Here is an 18,681-nt window from a genome sequence, read left to right as displayed (position 1 = left end):
GCAGTCAAGAGCCACATGTGGCTACTAAGCCCTTGAAATGTTGCCAGTGCAACTGAGGAGCTGAATTTTTAATTTAATTTTAATTAAGTTACATTCAAAAAGGCAGGACATTCTGTCTCTCACATGTTTGCATCCCCGGGAAGAGCACTCGAGTGTTAATGTTAAGTGTTAAGGCAGACAAGGGTGTTGGCTTAATGACTATATAGATGAAAATCAATTTTATTTTGTTTCTCACACTGAAAGCTTACTTGGCCAAAGTCTTGTGGAGATCAATGACACTTAAAACATTTTTGCATTGTCTGCTTTGGTCTGACAAAATACCTATAACCTAATGCAATAGTTCCCCGATGCTATATGGTTGCTTGAACAGAGATTACAATGTATTCATTATTTGGCCTGCTAAAAAAGAAAAAGAAACAACAAAAAAAATGAAATTCTAGGTCTGATGCTCTGCCTGCCAGATCACAATGAAAACCATCCAAATTGGCTTAACCTTGTCACAGGTCAGAGGCCTGGCTGGTCTTCCTACCACTCCAGGGTTCAGTAACTCTCCCCCTATTCCACACTTGTTTGGAGTGCCAGGGGCACATGGCAGAGCCAGGAGAGGCTCCTCTCCCCACCGCTGGCCCAGAGCGGGGAGAGAGAGTAGCCCCAGGCCACGGAGTAGATCAGCGGTAGGGACAGGTTGGAACCCAGGACTGCAGCTTGCTCAAGATTTCTAAGAGCAGGACTTCATGTCTGGAGTGTAAACTTCAGGACACCTCAGGAGGCCAAGCCAAGGTGATGACCGGAGGAGGATGGACAGGGCGCAGGGCCACTTCTGCATCTTTGGAGACTCCTAGAATGCAGACTCATCCTGCATCCCTCAAAGATGTTATTTATCCAAGCTTGGTGGTATCAGCATGGCAGACTCCTAATCATGAGCACACAAAGGCCCTTCAAGCCCATTTGACAGTAACTGCTGTCCCCACACATAAAAACTTAAGATCCCAAACAAAGAGCCAGACTGTGCTGTACAATGCTTCCACTCACACAGCCTCATACAGGCTTTAGACAAATGTTAAGGGACCAACTTGAGGGACATTCCACAACATAACTGGACAGAACTCTTCAAAAACATATCATAAGACAAAGGTTAAGAAATTGTTCCAGGTTAAAGAAGACTAAGGAGAGGACCCAAAATGCAGTGTGATCCTGGATTGGATCCCAGAGTAGGAAAAAAAAAAGAAAATGCTTTAAAAAACCCTATTGGGATAATTGGCAAAATTGAAACATGAACTAAAGATTAGATATCACTGTACTGACCAGATAAAATAACGTATTTCCTGAATTTGATAACTATATCATGGTCATATGAGAGATTATCCTTATTCTTAGGAAATGTATACTAAAATATTTAGGGGTAAAGGGGCAGGATGTATGCAAATAATTCTCAAATAGTTCATGTTTTAGAGGTGGGGAGCTATGGAGTGGGGGGAAGGTGGAAGGCACAGAGACAGAGGGGAGAAGGGAAAGAAGGAATGATAAAATATGGCAAAATATTCTTTGTCCTACCCTCGAAACTTTTCTGTAATTTTGGAATAATTTCAAAATAAAGTCTTAAAGGTTAAGAGAATAGAGAAGATCTGTTCAGCAAGAGGTAAGAAAACTAACTGCTCTGTCTTGAGAGCGAGTCAAAAGCTCCTGATGTCTGCACTCACCAGTGGATGCGGGGCTGTTCCTCATAGCCTCTAGGCACAGGTTTCTAACTACCCATTGGCCTTCTTGAGTTCTGGGAAGCTAGGAAGAGGGAATTTGGAAGTGAGGACTTATTAAGACAGGACTGCAGTAGAGGACAGAGCTGGCAAAGGGAGCTAGGGGAAGTCTGAAGAGCAGTAGGAATCACTACCATTTGAGTGCTAAGGAGGGAGTGCCAGACTCAATGCCAAGGACCTTCCATGCAAGGCCCTCAGCTTATCCTAACAGCCACCCTACTTGGCTATCCTGATTTCCCAAATGAGGATGATGGATCGGAGAGGTTAAGTGACTTGCCCAAGGCCATATGGCTAGTAAGTGGAGAGTTGGGACTCAAGACAGGTGTATGTCCTCCAGAGCCAGGACTCTGAACCACTACAACCCTATTACCCTCACATCCATTGGTCTAAATCCTTCCCAGTTTGTGAGCTTTTAAAAGCAGAGACCTCATTTCACAAACATTTCACAAACCTGGGTTTTTTGCATTACTGGGTGTCATGGACTAAATTGTGTACCACCCACCTCCCAGCTGCCAAATTCACATGTTGAAGCCATACGCCCCAATGTGAGTAAGTACATTCGAGATAGAGCCTAAAGATCCTAAAGGAGATAATTAAGGCCATAAAGATAGGGCTTCAATCAATAGGCTTAGTGGCCTTAGAAAAGGAAGAGAGATCTCTCTCTCCACGTGCATGTACCAAGGAAAGGCCATGTGAAGACACCATGTCTGTCTACAAGCCGAGAAGAGACCTCACCAGATCCTGACCTATGCTAGCATCCTGATCTTGGCTTTTCAGCCTCTAGACTGTGAGAAGATAAATTTCTGTTGTTTAAGCCACTCAGTCTATGATATTTTGTTATGGCAGCCCAACCTAATACAGTGGACTACCTCCTAAAAAAACCAAAACACTGAATGGTGTGTGTGTGTGTGTGTGTGTGTGTGTGTGTGTGTGTGTGTGTGTGTGTTGGGGAAGGTGGGCTTAATGGGGAGGGAGCATGGAGGAGGATCCTCTTGGTTTTCCCTGAGGGGTTGGTTTACAGACCAAGGGTCCAAGGACTTGGGCCTCTTGCTCGCCTCTACCTCCTTCCTGTTCAACTTAGGTTCCTAATGGTCTTTGGAAAACTAGAGCAAAGATCCTAGAACACAACATTAGCACTACAAGGAAACCAGGAGACAATCCCAGTTGAGCCCTTCATCTGACAGATAGAGAAACTGATATCCAGAGAGGTGAAGGGATTTGTTCAGTCTTTTCCAGTTTGTATGGGAGACAAAATGAGTCCCCAGGGCTTCAGGCCCAGCCTCTGGCACTCTATTTGACCCTCCCCAAAAGACACCCTACTTGAGCTAAAAGTGCTGCCTACTGCTCATAGGCCCTCTAATCCTTGCCAATGACAAGAGGGGATGTGTCACACAGGTAAACACACAACACCCAGGAAGGGACAGAAAGGTCATGTCTCCTCTCCTGCCAATGGTGTGGGCCTCCTGCCTTCACTAACTAACCTACACCAGTCAGGGGTGAGGGTGACAGACAACTGGAGATAACACAAAGTTTCAGCTACTGAAGAATCTGGTCATGCAGAGAGGGCCTCTAGAATTGCTCAAACAAAAACAGGTAAGAAGCCTAGGGCAGGTTACTGGTTTTGGCAGGTTAGTACCACCCATACTCTTGAGTTTTATTTATAGCACAGGAAAGTCCCACTTTAGTGCTCACAATCTGAAATAGGCTTTTGAGCCAGCATTTCCGTAAATGTTCCCAGGAACATCAAAGTCCTTTCAAATGTTCATAGAATTTCATTTTTAAAAAACGCTACCATATTTTTTCTTCTAAGATTTATTTAATAAACATGTAAGAAAAGTTCTGGATTTCTGTTGGTCAGATTATGCAATAACAATCTGCCTTGAGGCAAGTGTGATTTTCTCAAAATTATCAAAAACATTCTGTACTTTTAGTTCTTAAAGGAAAAAAAATGGTTTAACTTCTCATTTGTTTCCCATTATATAAAGTTTAAAAGCAACTACTCGTACACCAAATTTCTTTGTGCAGCGATGAATTGATCCGTGAAGCCATGATCTGCTGTTAATATGAATCCAAACTGCCCACTGGCACTTCAGCATAACTCTCAGAATGCCCAGACTGAGAGGTGGAGGGCTGCTGGAGGCAAAAGAGCTACTGCCCGAAAAGGGGTTCCTCTTCACCTTCTCTGGACTGATGTCACTTTCCTCTCCAACAGGACCCACCTAAGACCTGGCTCAGCAATCCCTCTTTGGGGCCTCTCATCCACCGGCCAGCTTCCTTTCCTGCTCTCCTGGGGCAGATGAATGCTTTCTAAAAAATATCCTCCACGATTCTCTAACAAATTCTTTACACAGCAAGTAAGCTTCAGCTCAGATATGGCCAGATCATCAAAATTTGAATTTTATGGAGATCGAATTAATGAGGTTTTTTTCCCTTATACAAGTACAGTTTATGCACTACTGGATCATCTTCCTCTTTTTGAATCTGGTAGTCTTACCTAGAATTTGACCAGCTTGCAGACAAAGGAGCCAGAGCTGGGTTGTTACCGTAATTCACTCATTTACCAACCACTCTTTAAGTACTATTTACTCTGAACTGGCATGGTGGGAGGACACAGAGATAACAACATGAAGACACCTGCTCGTTAGGAGCTCACAGGCTAACAGGGAAAATAAAACATGAACATCAAGTATTATGTGTACAGGGCAGAAAACAAGGACTAGCCTGTAATAGGACCCCAGGGCCTCAGAAAATGGAGCTGTTCCTGCAGCTGAAGGATTTATACATTCACCACATGTTTCCGGACGACCTACCAGGTGCCAGACATGTTCTAAGACTGGAGAAACCCCCATGAACAAACCAGACATGGTCTCTGCTCTCACGGAGCTTACAATCTAGCAAAAAAGACAAAGTAGGATCAGGGTATTACAATTCAGCATATAGGTGTGCTGACTCGGGGTGGGGGGTGGGGACGGGTACAGAGATTTGGCATCATACACACATTTCACTTAGGCAAACACAATGGTGTATTTTTCTGAAAAGTTAAAAAAAAAAGACAAGGAAAAAGGAAAACAATGTTAAGTCATTTGCGCCATTTCACCGGCGCCTCCACTCACTGAACAGACCGGCTGGAGGGCCTAAGGCAAGCTTGTGCCCCTGCCGCTCCTTGTGGCCTGTTACAGTTCCCAAGAGCCCTTTCAAAAGTGAGCTGCTTGCCTAAGTGTTAAGTCCAACACCTAAAAATATGTGGGTATTTTTGCACAATATGGCCCTAATTGCAGGCCAACCATTTTATCTGGAGCTCAACCAAAGAAACTCTGATGTATTCCCACACAGGAAGGAACCAACTGTGCTGGATCTTTCGATGCCGGTTTTCAACATGGCACCTTACTCAGGGTTTCCAAGAGGAATTTTGATTACACTCCATTTTTATCTTAGGTGTGACTGTATAACCCAACCGTGGAATGAGCCGAGTCTCGTCCAAGGCAGTACTGTGGGATACATAGCAGGGGCCCATAATCTGGCTCTGGAAGTTGGGAGGTAGCCTCCTGGAGGGGTCTCTAAGTCCTTGAAGATGAGCAAAAGAGAAGGCAAGGCTCAGATGGGAGAGAGAAAGGTCCGGGGGGAGCGCGTCACTGCTAGAGAAGAACAGCACCGAGCAGAGTTTGAAAGGCTGGTGAGATCAAGGTGGGTCCAGGGAACTTGTGGGCACAAGGGCAGGGGAGGATGAGAACACGAGCCTTGTGAGCTACCACAGTAGTTTGGAATTTATTCCAAGTGCAACAGTGAAGTCTGGAAAGGTTTTAAGCAGAGGAATAACAGGAATAACTTTAAGAAAGTTCATTCCAAAGTGCATGAAAAGATGCCCAACATCATTAGTCATCAGGGAAATGCAAATCAAAACCACAATGAGACACCAATTCACACTGCAAAATAACAAGTGTTGATGAAGATGCGGAAAAACTGGAACCTTTATACGCTAATGGGAAAATTGGAAAATGATGGAGCCACTTGGGAAAACAGTCTGGCAATTCTTCAAAAGGTGAAGACGGAGTTACCATATGACCCAGCAATTCTACTCCTAGGTATATAACCCAAGAGTAATGAAAACATCACCACGTAAAACTTGAACATAAATGTTCCATAGCAGCATTAGTCATATCAGCCAAAAATGGAAATAACTCAAATGACCATCAACTGGTGAACGGATAAATAAATGTACTGTTCATACAATGGAATATCATTCGTTAATAAAAAGAAGTACTGACACATACCACAATACACCATGATCCTCGAAAATATGTTTAGTGAAAGAAGCCAATCACACATCACCACAAAGTGTATGATTCCATTTATATGAATGTTCAGAATAGGCAAATCCATACAGACAACAAGTAGTGGTTGCCAGGGTGCGAAAAGGGACTGGAGAGTGACTGCTAATGGGTACTGGGTTTCTTTAGGGTGATGAAAATGTTCTAAAATTGACTATGGTGATGGTTGCACAATTCTGTGAATAGACTAAAAGCCACTGAAGTGTATACTGTTTTTTTAAAGGTATTTTTAAGTAACCTCTACATCCAACGTGGGGCTCGAACTCACAACCCTAAGATCAAAGTCACATGCTCTACCAACTAAGCTGGCTAGGCGCCCCTGAAGTGTATACTATAGAAGAGGGAACTGTATGTTATGTAAATAATATCTCAGTAAAGCTGCAAAAGACAACGAAAGTTTATCCCAGCTGCAGTGCACATAACAGAGGAAGGGATGGGGTACGGGCCAGAGACCGGGGAGGAGGCTGCTACAGGGATAGAGCAGGAGAAGATAGTGACTTTGAACTAAGGGGAAGATTTCATGGGACCAGACTAGAGGCCAGAGGAGCGCTTGTCACGGGCTCCACAAGTTCTCCTGGGTAGCTGGTGTGTCTCCCAAGAGGGAGAGTGGGGGCACAGAAATGAGGTATCTGCAATTACTATCAAGCAGCAAAACGTATTTGAAATCTCATGTGTAAAGACTAAGAAGAATACAGAAAAATGTGTAGCTCTCCTGCCCACATGCATAAGGAGCACCCAGGCACGCTGAGCTGCCACTAGGGGACCATCCTGACTATCCACCCCCACTCCCAAACTCCAAAGAGAGGGCCTGGGCATTCAAACCCCTGTAAGATGTTTCAAGATCTGAGTGCCTGAGTGTAGGCTGGAGAGTGAGACAGGAGGTGACCAACCATAACTTGGGGAAATAAAATCTTTAAGATACTTTTCTGGTTCTGTGTATTTGTAAGGATTGCAAGGCTGCTCAAGCGGGCATTTTTCTTGGTTAGATCAAAAGTCCAGTTTTCACTATACACCACCACCACCCTCCCAGAAAGCCTTCCCTGATCTCTTAAAGGAGACTGGCAAGGGCTTAAGGTCATGGGACAGATGGGCCTGAACTACTGGTGGAAAAGGTCATGACTGGGAAACACAGAAGCATAAAGAAGGGCATTTCTTGAACACTGCTGAGACCACATCAGTTAGGACCCTGACCACAAGGACATCTTTGTCATGCTTGAAGACCCACAGACTGTAATGGAAAAGGGATGGGGGTGAATCCTTGTCCACAACCTCATGGTGTCACAACCCTCAACTGTCTCTTTGACCTACCCCACACCTGTAACAGAAACCAGGGCTGGCCAGCCCACCACAACCATTGCTTCAGGAAGAGTAAAAACACCACAGAGATGCACCAATGAAGTCAGAAGCTGTGGTACCAGCCCATTCAGTTGCTAGATGGGAAAACTGAGGCCCAGGCCCGTGGACAGAACCAGGAGTTGGCACCCGGGTCTCTGACTCTCAGGTCCTTGTCCTTCTCATTCTACCAACTCCCTAAACCTTGCCCCTTCTCAAGAAACTGGCTTTCAGCTGTGTGCTTCACAGGACCAAAATAGCTGAGAAACTTCAGAAACATTAGGTCTCAACTGGCAGAGAACCATCTCTTTCCCAGAATCCTATCAGGAAGCAGAAACATACAATAGTTACAGGCTCCGATCTTTCTAAAGGGAGTGAAAAAAGCACGTTAACCAACAAAACATGGTACAGTACAACTGTTGCAGCTCTTAAGTTCCACAGCCCTTTATTTTCTTTATTAGCAGCAGCATTCTGCATTCAATCATACCATACTGTAATCAACTATCAATGCGACCATCAGCTCAGCCACAAGTAAAGATCTCTAGAATCCAGGGCTACACTAGGTACTGAAACACGCCAGACAGGTGAAGAGCTGTGACATCACAAAGGGACAAAGGTTTATAATCTCTAACTCCTAAATTCTAGTGAACTGAAGAGAAACACTATTTTTAAGCCTGCAAAGGAATATAAACATTAAATACTTCAAGATAGAGATCAAACAGGAAGACAAAATAATCTACTGCCTTTAAAACAATCTGAAAGGAGTTTAGAAATAAACAAGAAATAAGCAAACTAAAATTTCCATAACTATGATCTTATTAGCCAGTTTTAAAGATAACTTCAGGTGCCAGAACTTGGAAATAGAATAAATACCAACGTATCACTTCTGAAGTGATAATAAACAACAGGACCCCATCTCTGATGGATGGATTTTTTTTTCCTACAGTGGCCAAAAAACAAGTTGAATTCTATATACAACAGACAGACTATACAATTAGGATCATTTAAAAATAATGAGACTCCTCTCTTTGCCTTCTTCCAAAGTATATAATATATATTTAACAGCACACATAAGACACCACTTGAGCTTCCCTTGTAGCCAACAGGAAGTATTTTCACATATAAAAATTAAAAATTTTAACTTTTAAATCATTAATATTTTTAAACATAATACAGACTTAAAAATTGTTCAACATTAACCCATGACCCCACCCCTAGCACAAAAGTCCACCCCAAATCCAGAAGTCACAGTTTTTTGTTCCTAAAAATCCCACAGCACTGAACTTGATCTTCACTTCAAGCTGATTGCTACGAAGAGGCCCCTAACAGAAATCCCCAGGAAGGAATGGAAGCACGATCGACGCTGCATCTCTTATCTACCTGGGCGGCACTGGTGCACCTCTGTAGTCAGGTCCATGAGATTCGGCCCCGACACTAGGGTCCTGGAAGGGTGAGCTGGCAGCTTCCCTCATCTTCCCCCTCGAAGGCTGTCCAATAAGCACCTGGGAATTGACTTTTCTTGGGAAAAGGGTGCTGGTAACAGCTGTCAGGGCCAAGGCAATAGTGAGAAGTTCAGTTCTCTGCTCTTTGGATGAACTGTGTAAAACATTTCTTTAAAAGACACAATGTTAAAAATATTAAGAAAAACGTCTACAAAATCTGGAGGGCTGCCTTTCCTCAAAGGGTAAAGCTTGTGGGATAGTGGGAAAAAAGTTGAGGGCCCAGAACTCTAACTCTGCAGCAAAAGATAGATGCCCTTCAAAACACGTCACATTCTTAATATGTCTTGCTGAAGTAGCAAGAGCTGAGGGTGACTGTGTAAGAGCAGGAGAGGTGCCAACTCCTGCAGGGGGAGGGAGGGAAGGTTCCTACTGTGCACCCCACCCTGCACGAGAATGTCAGACTTTAGGGCAGCTGCCATTGGCCCCAAGGGCATCAGGACTCTGCCTCTGAACCAGAGCTGCTTTCCCGACTAACTTCAATCTGGAGAGATGGTAAGTTATCTAACCGGCTCTTCTTTTGGCGAGACTGTTCTTTCTCCTTTATCAGAGCCCCCCATGCCCTTTGCAGCTCAGAGTCGTCTTCCTCAGTGCCCGGTGTTCTGTGATCCACCTTCTTCGTGTTCTTTTCTTTGGTCTTGGGTGCAGATCCTAAGCGAGTCCATAAACTACCTGTTTGGGTGAGAAGGCATTTCAGTTTTGGTGGTCAATGCTGAGAAGCAGGGGCACTGCCAACAACCTAATGTGCAAGAAACACGGGGGAGGGGGTCTGTGGCTCTTGGAACCTTTGTGCAGTGCTGGGAAGGTTATCTCCTTTCCCTGGCTATAGTCCCCTGCCTGCAAAGTGAGGGATCTGGACCCAATGGGAGACTCTCACAGCTAGGGACATGTGCCTCCCATATGCGTATCAGAATCACCTGCAAGGCTACTTATGCTACATCTCCCCTCCCTGGTGAGACTCACCATTCAGTGTAGAGCTTCATTCTGCCGGGAGCGGGCCATTCCCAGATCATTCCCAGCTATAAATTCTGCAAAGTGAGGGACCTGCTACACTGTAAACTTTCAGAGATTTGGCCCAATATCTATTCATTTTTAAAATATACTTTATTAATATCTCACAATAGAGAAATATGCGTTTAGAATTTCATAGCATACTATAAGGCAATTAAACATTTTATTTATAAAGAATTTTAACAACATGTGGGGCACCGGGGTGGCTCGGTCAGTTAAGCCTCTGACTTCGGCTCAGGTCGTGATCTCACGGTTCATGAGTTCCAGCCCCGCATCAGGCTCTCTGCTGTCAGCACAGCTGTCCCCCTCTCTCTGTCCCTCCCCTGCTCACGCTCTCTCTCAAAAATGAACATTAAAAATATTAAAAAAAAAAAAAAAAAAGAACTTAACAATGTGGAAAAATGATCACAATAAAATGAAGAAAGCAGGTTATGTATATGGACAAAGACTTTAATGGAGACTTAAGACTAAAAAGTATTTGTGCTAAACAGAAAGAACCAAGGCTGGTTTTGTTTTTTTCTATTTTCTACATTTCCTATACTGTTATTATTACAATTATGACAATGACTATAACAGAAGAGGAAAAATAATTTAATTTTGACATATGCTATTTCCTGCCTTCAACTAAAAAAGTATTTCTATGCTATAGTCTGCTCTTACCCAATTCCTATCTCCTTCAGTTTTAAGTGTTACCAACCTGATTTCTTCTCCCGAGTATCAGAGTAGAGGCCTTTAACATCTTGCCTGGGAACACCCAGTCTACTATGTACATCAGAAAAAGGCTCTCTCCGAAAGACTGGGTTACTACTAAAAGCCTTTTCTGGAGAATATGGTCTTTTTCCTAACCGCTGGCGTATATCTAGAAGAAGAAAAAAAAGTATTACTGTGACCAAGCTTGTGTGCTTTGTTATTCATACTGTCAACCTGAGATCTCGACAGGACCTAGTGCCAAATCTCCCCAAAGGAGGACAAAGAGCCTGACAAAATCAAGCTTCTAAAATTCTTCTGTGTAATCAGTCTGGATTCCCCTAGGAAAGTGCAGACATAGGGGCTTTCAATGGAAAAAAAGCCTCTCAGCTGACTGCTCCAGAAAGGAATTTCTGAGGCAGAATCAGCTGTTTGGTTTTTTTGTTTTTGTTTTTTTGCTTTTAGTAGAACCAAGTATACCAAAGAATTTCCAAACATCTCAGCTAACAATACTATAAGTTCCCTGAGGGCAGAAGCCAGTCTTTGAACATATAAGGAATTTTTAATAAACTTATTACATTTAACAATAAATGTAACAAGATGGCTAAAAGCCAAAGGATCAAGAGAAGATATTCCAAATCAAATTTGCTTTTCCTCCCTCCCATCCCTCCGAAGTCTGTCCTGTTGAGTTCCCTCTAACAATACGCAGCAGCAGCAGCAGCAGCAGCAGCAGCAGCAGCAGCAGCAACAATAGGTTTATTCGCAAGTCATTGGGGTTTTTACCCATCCTGCTAATTGTCTCACAGAGCAGCATTCCCAACTTTCTGGTTCCTCAGGGCTGAGCCCTTTGGCTCCTTTCCCTTTGCTCCCTTCTTCCCAATGCTGAGTCTTCTATCTTCACAAAGTTTGATGTTCTCATCCATTCCGTCTCTACTTTCCCTGATCTAGTTCAGGTCCTTGTTACTTATTTAAATCTCTACCCTACCCTACCTGGCCACAAAATTATCTTTCTAAAATAGATATAAGATTAGGTTATCTCCCACATCAAAAAACTAGGTTTGCCAACTGAGATCCCACACCACCGCTACCAAGGCCTTGCACTAAAGCCACTTCCTCTGAGAAGCCTTCCACAATTCCCTCAGTAGACTCCCTCCCTCCGTGTGCCCACTGCCCACTGCTTACAGACCTATGAGAATACTTACACTCTGCTGTGGGGTGGGATTACCTGAATATGCACACTCACGTTACTACATCTGAGTCCTAGGATGACTCGGCAGACCCTCCAAAGATTCTAACACTCCCAGCACCTACCCCTGGCACACAGCAGGCATGCCCAAGTACCCACTCTATGTGTATTTGCACATACATACTATCTAGTTCAAATTCTTAACCATTTACACAACAACCCAATTTCTATTATCCTTATGTATGAAGTATATCAATGACATTCAGAGCAAAATAATTGTTTGGGACAAAAATATTGAAAGCCAGTATTGTAAAAGTATGATTATGTTCCATGTCTTAAGGTTCCAATGCCTAACCAAAAATTTAGAAGTGATGAAGCAGGATAACTAAATCAGTTCACTAATGGCAATGTTTTAACCAAGGACTTATCTCTGCCTGAATTCACTTTCTGGAGCTCAGAATGAAGCTGAGAAATGCAAATGAATACTACCTGATTTAGTATTGCTGCCTGGTGGCCGTGGACGTGTGTGCTGACGTTTTTCATCTAACAGATGTCGGACATCTACAAATTTCTCAGTCGGTAACTTGTTACCGATTCGGTTTTTGATATTGCTTGTGGATACAGTATCTGCCCTCATGGAGTTCCTTAAAAAAAAAAAAAAGGCACAATTAACCAACTTCAACTGTGGGACAACGCCTATGCAACAATCTCATATACTTTGGAGAAAACTTAAGATACCCAATTTAATATACCAAATATTCACTCACAAATACCATACACCAATAATTATTTGCTTATAAAAATCATGATCAGCTTGCTACAGAGAGACTAGTCAGGGCAAATAGGTTCCTGAGTTTTCCAGGGTGGTTTCCACAAATGATACCTGTAAACTATCACAGAATGTATAATTACAAGTTCCCTCCCTTCTGAGACAAACATTAAGTAAGGCCTGCAAAGCGCTCAGGGATCTCTGTTCATGCAGGCTGTGATTTCACAGTAGTCAAGATACAAGAGGATCTATAATCTCTTTCTTTAAAGAGCAGACTTCTCTGTCAAAGACATCTGCTACCATGCACCAGCATTATTCTGACAGCATTCAACACTGGAAAGTTCTCTAAAAACTAAAAATAAGGATGTGAACAAAGTCATACAAACAAACCAGATTGAACTGTTTTTCCTTTCCCCAAACACACCACCAAGTACACTTAGGGAGAGCAACTCTAGACCCCAACCAACCCTTTGAGCTGTACATCTGCCCTCAGGAATCTGCTCATCCCCACTAGTCATCAAAGAAATACACATTAAAATAAATTTTTTTTTTTTTTTTTTTTTTGGCCCACAAAATTAGCAAAAAGTAAAGAGTGATAAGTTTGGCAAGTATATAAGTAATAGGTTATAAAGTGAGTAAAACCCTTCTGGAAAGATATTTAGCAACACCACATTTTTAAACACACATATTGTTTTGTACAATAACTGGAATTCAAGAAATTTAATTAGTGCAACAGTAAGAAAATAGAAACCTAAATGTCCATCAATAAGGGACCGGTTAAATAAATCATGCTCCTTTCAAACAATGGACTACATCTGGGTGAAAAATAACAGAGGTGTATATATAATATATGAAATGGAAAAAGCACCTGTAAAACAATATAAATCCAACTTCATTTTTGAAGAAATATATTTCTCCGTGTGTTATGTATACACATAAAATTATTCATTCAATTGCTTAGTCGCTATTTTAGGAGAGATTGAAACCATGGGTGATTTTCACTTAATATACTAACATTTTTATAACAAGGAATCAATTGTGTATTTAAAGAAACAAATCGATGCTTTTATTCAAATTCTTCATAAGACTGAAATTAGAACAGATAAAAGTGACTATAAAATTAAGAGGAGCTAAGAGGAAGTTAGGAATTAGTATTTAAAATCAAATTAAAAGCGAATGGCTCAGTCAGCTGAGTGTCTGACTTCAGCTCAGGTCATGATCTCGCGGTTTGTGAGTTCGAGCCCCACATCAGTCTCTGTGCTATCAGTGCAGAGCCTGTCTCAGATCCTCTGTCTCCCTCTCTCTCTGCCCCTCCTTCTCTCTCTCAAAAATAAATAAACATAAAAAAAAATTTTTAATTAAAAAAATCAAATTAAAAGCTCGCATTGATAAAAAGAAAAGGCTTTGGGGCGCCTGGGTGGCTCAGTCGGTTAAGCGTCTGACTTCAGCTAGGTCACGATCTCGCAGTCTGTGAGTTCGAGCCCCGCGTCGGGCTCTGGGCTGATGGCTCAGAGCCTGGAGCTTGCTTCCGATTCTGTGTCTCCCTCTCTCTCTGCCCCTCCCCCGTTCATGCTGTGTCTCTCTCTGTCTCAAAAATAAATAAAACGTTAAAAAAAAAAAAAAAAAAAAAAGAAAAGGCTTTTACCTAATATTTTTCAACTGAGATTCCACTTCATCAGCGTACATGGTCATTTTCATGCTTTTCTTTGGTGAAGGAGTGGAAATCATTTTCAGTTCTAGATCATAGTCCATTTCATCGGAGTCTGAACTGCTTGCACTGGACTGCCTCGATGTGCTCCGCTCCCGGGTCTGCTTGAGAGCTGGGAGCTCCTCGTGGTACTCTACCACCACTCTGTCATCTGCATCCATGTCCTGGTCTTCCTCCTCCTCCTCCTCCTCCTCTTCCTCCTCTTCAATGGGTTCCTCCGGAACATTTACTAGTCCTAAGAAATTTAACCAAGAAACATTAGGAAAAGTATTAAAACTAACAAATCTGATTTTCTGCTCTACACTGGTGGCCTTTTTTAAAAAGGTGGGGTTCCCACGCCTGAGATCTTACTGGAGCATTATCTACATTAGTGCCAACCCAGTTGCCATTCCGATATCTACAACAGAAAAATGGCTAGGTAAAGTATGATCTAGCAAGCTGACGGATATTATAAAATTACCTACAATCTAGTCGACTGTCGTTATTCATGAGTTCTATATTTGCAAATCTGCCAAATTTATTTGTAACTCCAAAATCCACACTCACAGTGCTTTCATGATCATTTGTGGACACATGCAGAATGGCAAAAAAACCAGACAGGCATATTCCCAGCTGAGGTCAAACGAGGCAACACTCTGCCTTCATGGTTCAGGTCTCATACTATACACAAGTATCCTTTTTGCAGACTATTAAGTGTCATGTTTTTCATATTTTTGAGGCTTTTGTTGGTGATTTCACTGTTGAAAAGGGCTTCCAAGTGTAGTTCCAAAGCTGTCTAGTGTTTCTAAGCTCAAGAAAGCTGTGATATGCCTTATAGAGAAAATACGTGTTAAATAAGCTTTGTTCAAGCATGAGTTAAAGTGCTGTTGGCTGTGAGCCCAATGTTAATGAATCAATAATATGTATTAAATGTCTTTAAACAGAAACACACATCAGACAAGGTTATATATTGATCAGCTGATGGAAATGGTGTGACCAGAGTCTCTGAATGGTTTAGTATTCACTATATCAATTGTCACAGTGACTTTATAGCACATAACCACTGTGAACAATGAAAATGAATTCTAACTTCAAAGTTCATGAGAAGATGCTCATAAGTGGAGGACTATAAAATATATGTTCGTAGCGATTATATTTATTATGAAGAGACAAATAGGAAAAATGTAAAATTAAATCAGTTGTTATATTAGAGTGCTAGAATTATGGGCAATTTGCTTTTTAATTTCTTTAGTAATATATACATAAAGATTATAAAAATATCTTAGAGTAACTGAAATTAGAAGCCTATAACTGTGTAATAGAAAAGTATGTGCATTTTTAAGATGCAGATTTCAAATATACAATTTTGGATATACACATAAAATAAAAACGATAGACTTCACCTCTCCTTGTCCCTGTCACAATGATAAACATGTATGCATGTTATCCCATGTTTGTATGCTAACTTAGTTCTCAAAGCATGTAGAAGATTTCACATCTTTAGATTCAAAATAAAAACAAATCTTTATAAAACATAATGAAAATGGTTCTTCTATAATAAGCACCAAAGAAAGAAAGGAAGGAACAAACGAACAAACGAAATGAAACCCAGGTCATGATATCTCATTTAGCTGAGGCATTCGTGTGCATGAGCCAATAAGCATAAAACACCAGACACAGCAGCCTATTTTCATCATCAGACAAAAAAATAAAATCAAGTCATCTGATAAATTTTTTTCATTCAGCTTTTGATATTAATAGTAGAAAAATTAGATTCTTACAAAAAATTTTCACTTTTTCCTATGTCACATTTGGCCTTTTTTTGTTAGAACAGCTTTCATAAAATCATTTGACCTCTTTTGTATGGGCAATTTAAAATTAATTGTGACTTGACTTACTTTCCTATATGTTGGCAGAGGGTGAGGGCAAGGAAGAGAGGATGATAAAGTTTGGAACCTTAAAAGACTGTATTAAGAATAAGAATATGATTTCGGGAGCCAAACATGTGTCTACCCAAGAGCTGAGCAGGCAACTACCGGAATGTCGGTGTTTATAGGACGTCAAGCCAACGTCATCCCCAATCAGGGCTCTCTTCTTGATCACATCCCGCTGAATGCGACGGGAATGATACCTTCGCTTCCTGCAACGTTCCAAAATAAGCACATGATCAAAAACCAACAAGAAGGACTCTGAAATCCACTAATTGAATTCAACTATACACTGATGAAATGTTAGGTACTGAAACAGAGACATTTTACATGAAACTGTAACTCAGCCTTTCATACCATTTACCACAGTTAAGAATCCTGACTCCTTCTTGTCTTCCTTCAAGTCCACACATGGCACTGACACTGCACTGCAGAAGACCAACTGAAGGATTAAGGAAACCTTAAGTACTATTTAAACTACTGTATTTTAAAGTTTTGGACTCACCAAGAATTACTAAGAATTCCTTTCATGCCTCCGTAATTTGGATTCCCGTATTTCATGTAATACTGACTTCTTCTGGCTGCTCCAAGTTCCTTTTTGTCATCTAAAAATTAATTACAACAGTTACCCAGGATTTCCCACTGGTGTGAAGACAATGTTGAATGGTTTAAAAAAATGTCTGCCGGGGAGCCTGGGTGGCTCAGTTGGTTGAGCGTCTGACTTCGGCTCAGGTCATGATCTCACGGTTTGTGAGTTCGGGCTCCACGTCTGGCTCTATGCTAACAGCTCAGAGCCTGGAGCCTGCTTTGGATTCTGTGTCTCCCTCTTCCACCCCTTCCCCCGCTCGCTCGCACTTGCTCTCTCTCTCTCAAAAATAAATAAAGGTAAAAAAAATGTTTTCTGTAGCTGGGATCACATCAGCACAATTTGCCAATAAAAGGGAAAGATGCACTACAAACATTCACTCTCAGTGCCTATAAAAGCACTGCAGTGTTCAGGGGGTGGGGCAAAAAACAGAGATGAATGAGGTTAAGCTGTTGTTAAGGAGCTGACTGACCTCACAGAGAAAATACTATTAAAAACAACAACACAGCATACAAGGTTCCAAGAAGCATAGGAGAACTTCAGTCACTAGAGCTGTTCAAAAACTAAAAGGCTTTCTAGATGAGGTAGCTTTTTTACTGGTCCCCTGAAAGGTATTTGTTTCTGAATGACAACACCATAACACAGAATCTAAGTATTAAAGAAACAGATTATACATAATTCCATATATTTGGTAAACCAGTTTTTCTAATTTATTGTTATGTTCCTCAAAATGGCTTAAAGAAAATAGCCTAGCACCATTTATCTAGAATGCACTCCAATAAGCCACTCAAATGAACACAGAAAAGATCACTTCTGTCAAGTTAAAATGCCAGTTAACAGAAAGAAAAAGTGGGCAGTGATCTTTCATAACATAAACATCTCTGATGGCTTTCATAACATAAACATTTCTGATGTTTTTACCATAAACATAACATAACATAACTTTCATAACATAAACATCTCTGATGGCTCCTAGGGCACTCACTGACTGCAAAGGATGAAAACCAGTGCGAATGTATCCATCCAGTACTACAAGTAAACAGTGGCACAAGCTAGTATGTACACCCTTCAGAAAGACATGCCCACCAGCTCCTTGGAGAAATGGCTGATTCCAGATCTGGGACAGGAAAAGTACAAGTTGAGTCTGGGAAAACAACATGTTTCACTGGGCCACAAAGTAAGAAATTGCTCAAAGAATCATGGAGGCATGTCAAAATAATGTAACTTGAAGGGACTCCTCTGGCCCAATTCAAGAACATTTGTAAATCAAACAAATGATACGAATGAATGATAAACCACTGAATAAGACTCATGAGTCTAACTGATGTAAGTAAATAAACAAATGGGTACAAAAAGAAAGTTCTTCCTTGTAGCAGAATGCCAACTCATAAAGAAATGTAGAATTAAAAAGTCCTCAATGGGTGATAATTGGAAGTATGACGAGCAGAAAGAAGTTCACATAATCTCAAAGTACCTCCCTACAAATTTTAGATTTACAAATGGAAAAACAGGAGAAACCTGACAATCATTACTTTAACCAAGTGAGAAAAGTTAACACCTCCAGAAATGGGACAAATAAATATCATGTGCCTCCTGACACGATGCACTGAAAATGATAACAGCAGCACTTCCGTGGTACTCTTGCGAACACGCACAACCTGATTTAATCATGAGGAGGTAACAGACAAATCAACACTGAGGCAGAGTCGATAAAATAATGAGCCAATACTTTTTTTTTTAATTTTTTTGTTTTTACATTTATTTTTTTTTTTTCAGAGACAGACAGAGACAGCGTGAGCAGGGGAGGGGCAGAGAGAGAGGGAGACACAGAATCAGAAGCAAGCTCCAGGCTCTGAGCTGTCAGCACAGAGCCCGATGCGGGGCTCAAACCCACAAACCGTGAGATCATGACCT

The 18,681-nt window shown here is 41.5% G+C and overlaps 1 protein-coding gene across 3 annotated transcripts in view; it reads right to left on the bottom strand.

Annotated features, from left to right (window-relative positions):
- Nucleotides 1-8,447: 8,447 nt before the first annotated feature.
- NCBP3 (nuclear cap binding subunit 3) overlaps nucleotides 8,448-18,681 on the bottom strand; it is a 32,344-nt gene continuing 22,110 nt past the window's right edge. Inside the window, exons 8-14 of one of the 3 annotated variants that reach the window (XM_042914523.1) lie at nucleotides 16,687-16,786; nucleotides 16,290-16,393; nucleotides 14,212-14,509; nucleotides 12,287-12,441; nucleotides 10,622-10,783; nucleotides 9,423-9,585; nucleotides 8,448-8,957 (exon numbers count right to left, since the gene is read on the bottom strand). In XM_042914523.1, coding sequence (XP_042770457.1) covers nucleotides 8,849-8,957; nucleotides 9,423-9,585; nucleotides 10,622-10,783; nucleotides 12,287-12,441; nucleotides 14,212-14,509; nucleotides 16,290-16,393; nucleotides 16,687-16,786 — 1,091 coding nt within the window. In that variant the 3' untranslated portion in view covers nucleotides 8,448-8,848. Of the gene's footprint in view, nucleotides 9,586-9,876; nucleotides 9,958-10,621; nucleotides 10,784-12,286; nucleotides 12,442-14,211; nucleotides 14,510-16,289; nucleotides 16,394-16,686; nucleotides 16,787-18,681 lie in introns of all 3 variants that reach the window. The other 2 variants (XM_042914525.1, XM_042914524.1) reach the window with 2 other exon arrangements.

The sequence above is a fragment of the Panthera leo genome, chromosome E1 (genome assembly GCF_018350215.1).
Source record: "Panthera leo isolate Ple1 chromosome E1, P.leo_Ple1_pat1.1, whole genome shotgun sequence".
Taxonomy (NCBI): domain Eukaryota; kingdom Metazoa; phylum Chordata; class Mammalia; order Carnivora; family Felidae; genus Panthera; species Panthera leo.
The sequence above is the reverse complement of the archived record's forward strand: the minus strand, read 5'-3'. Positions and strand labels throughout refer to the sequence as shown.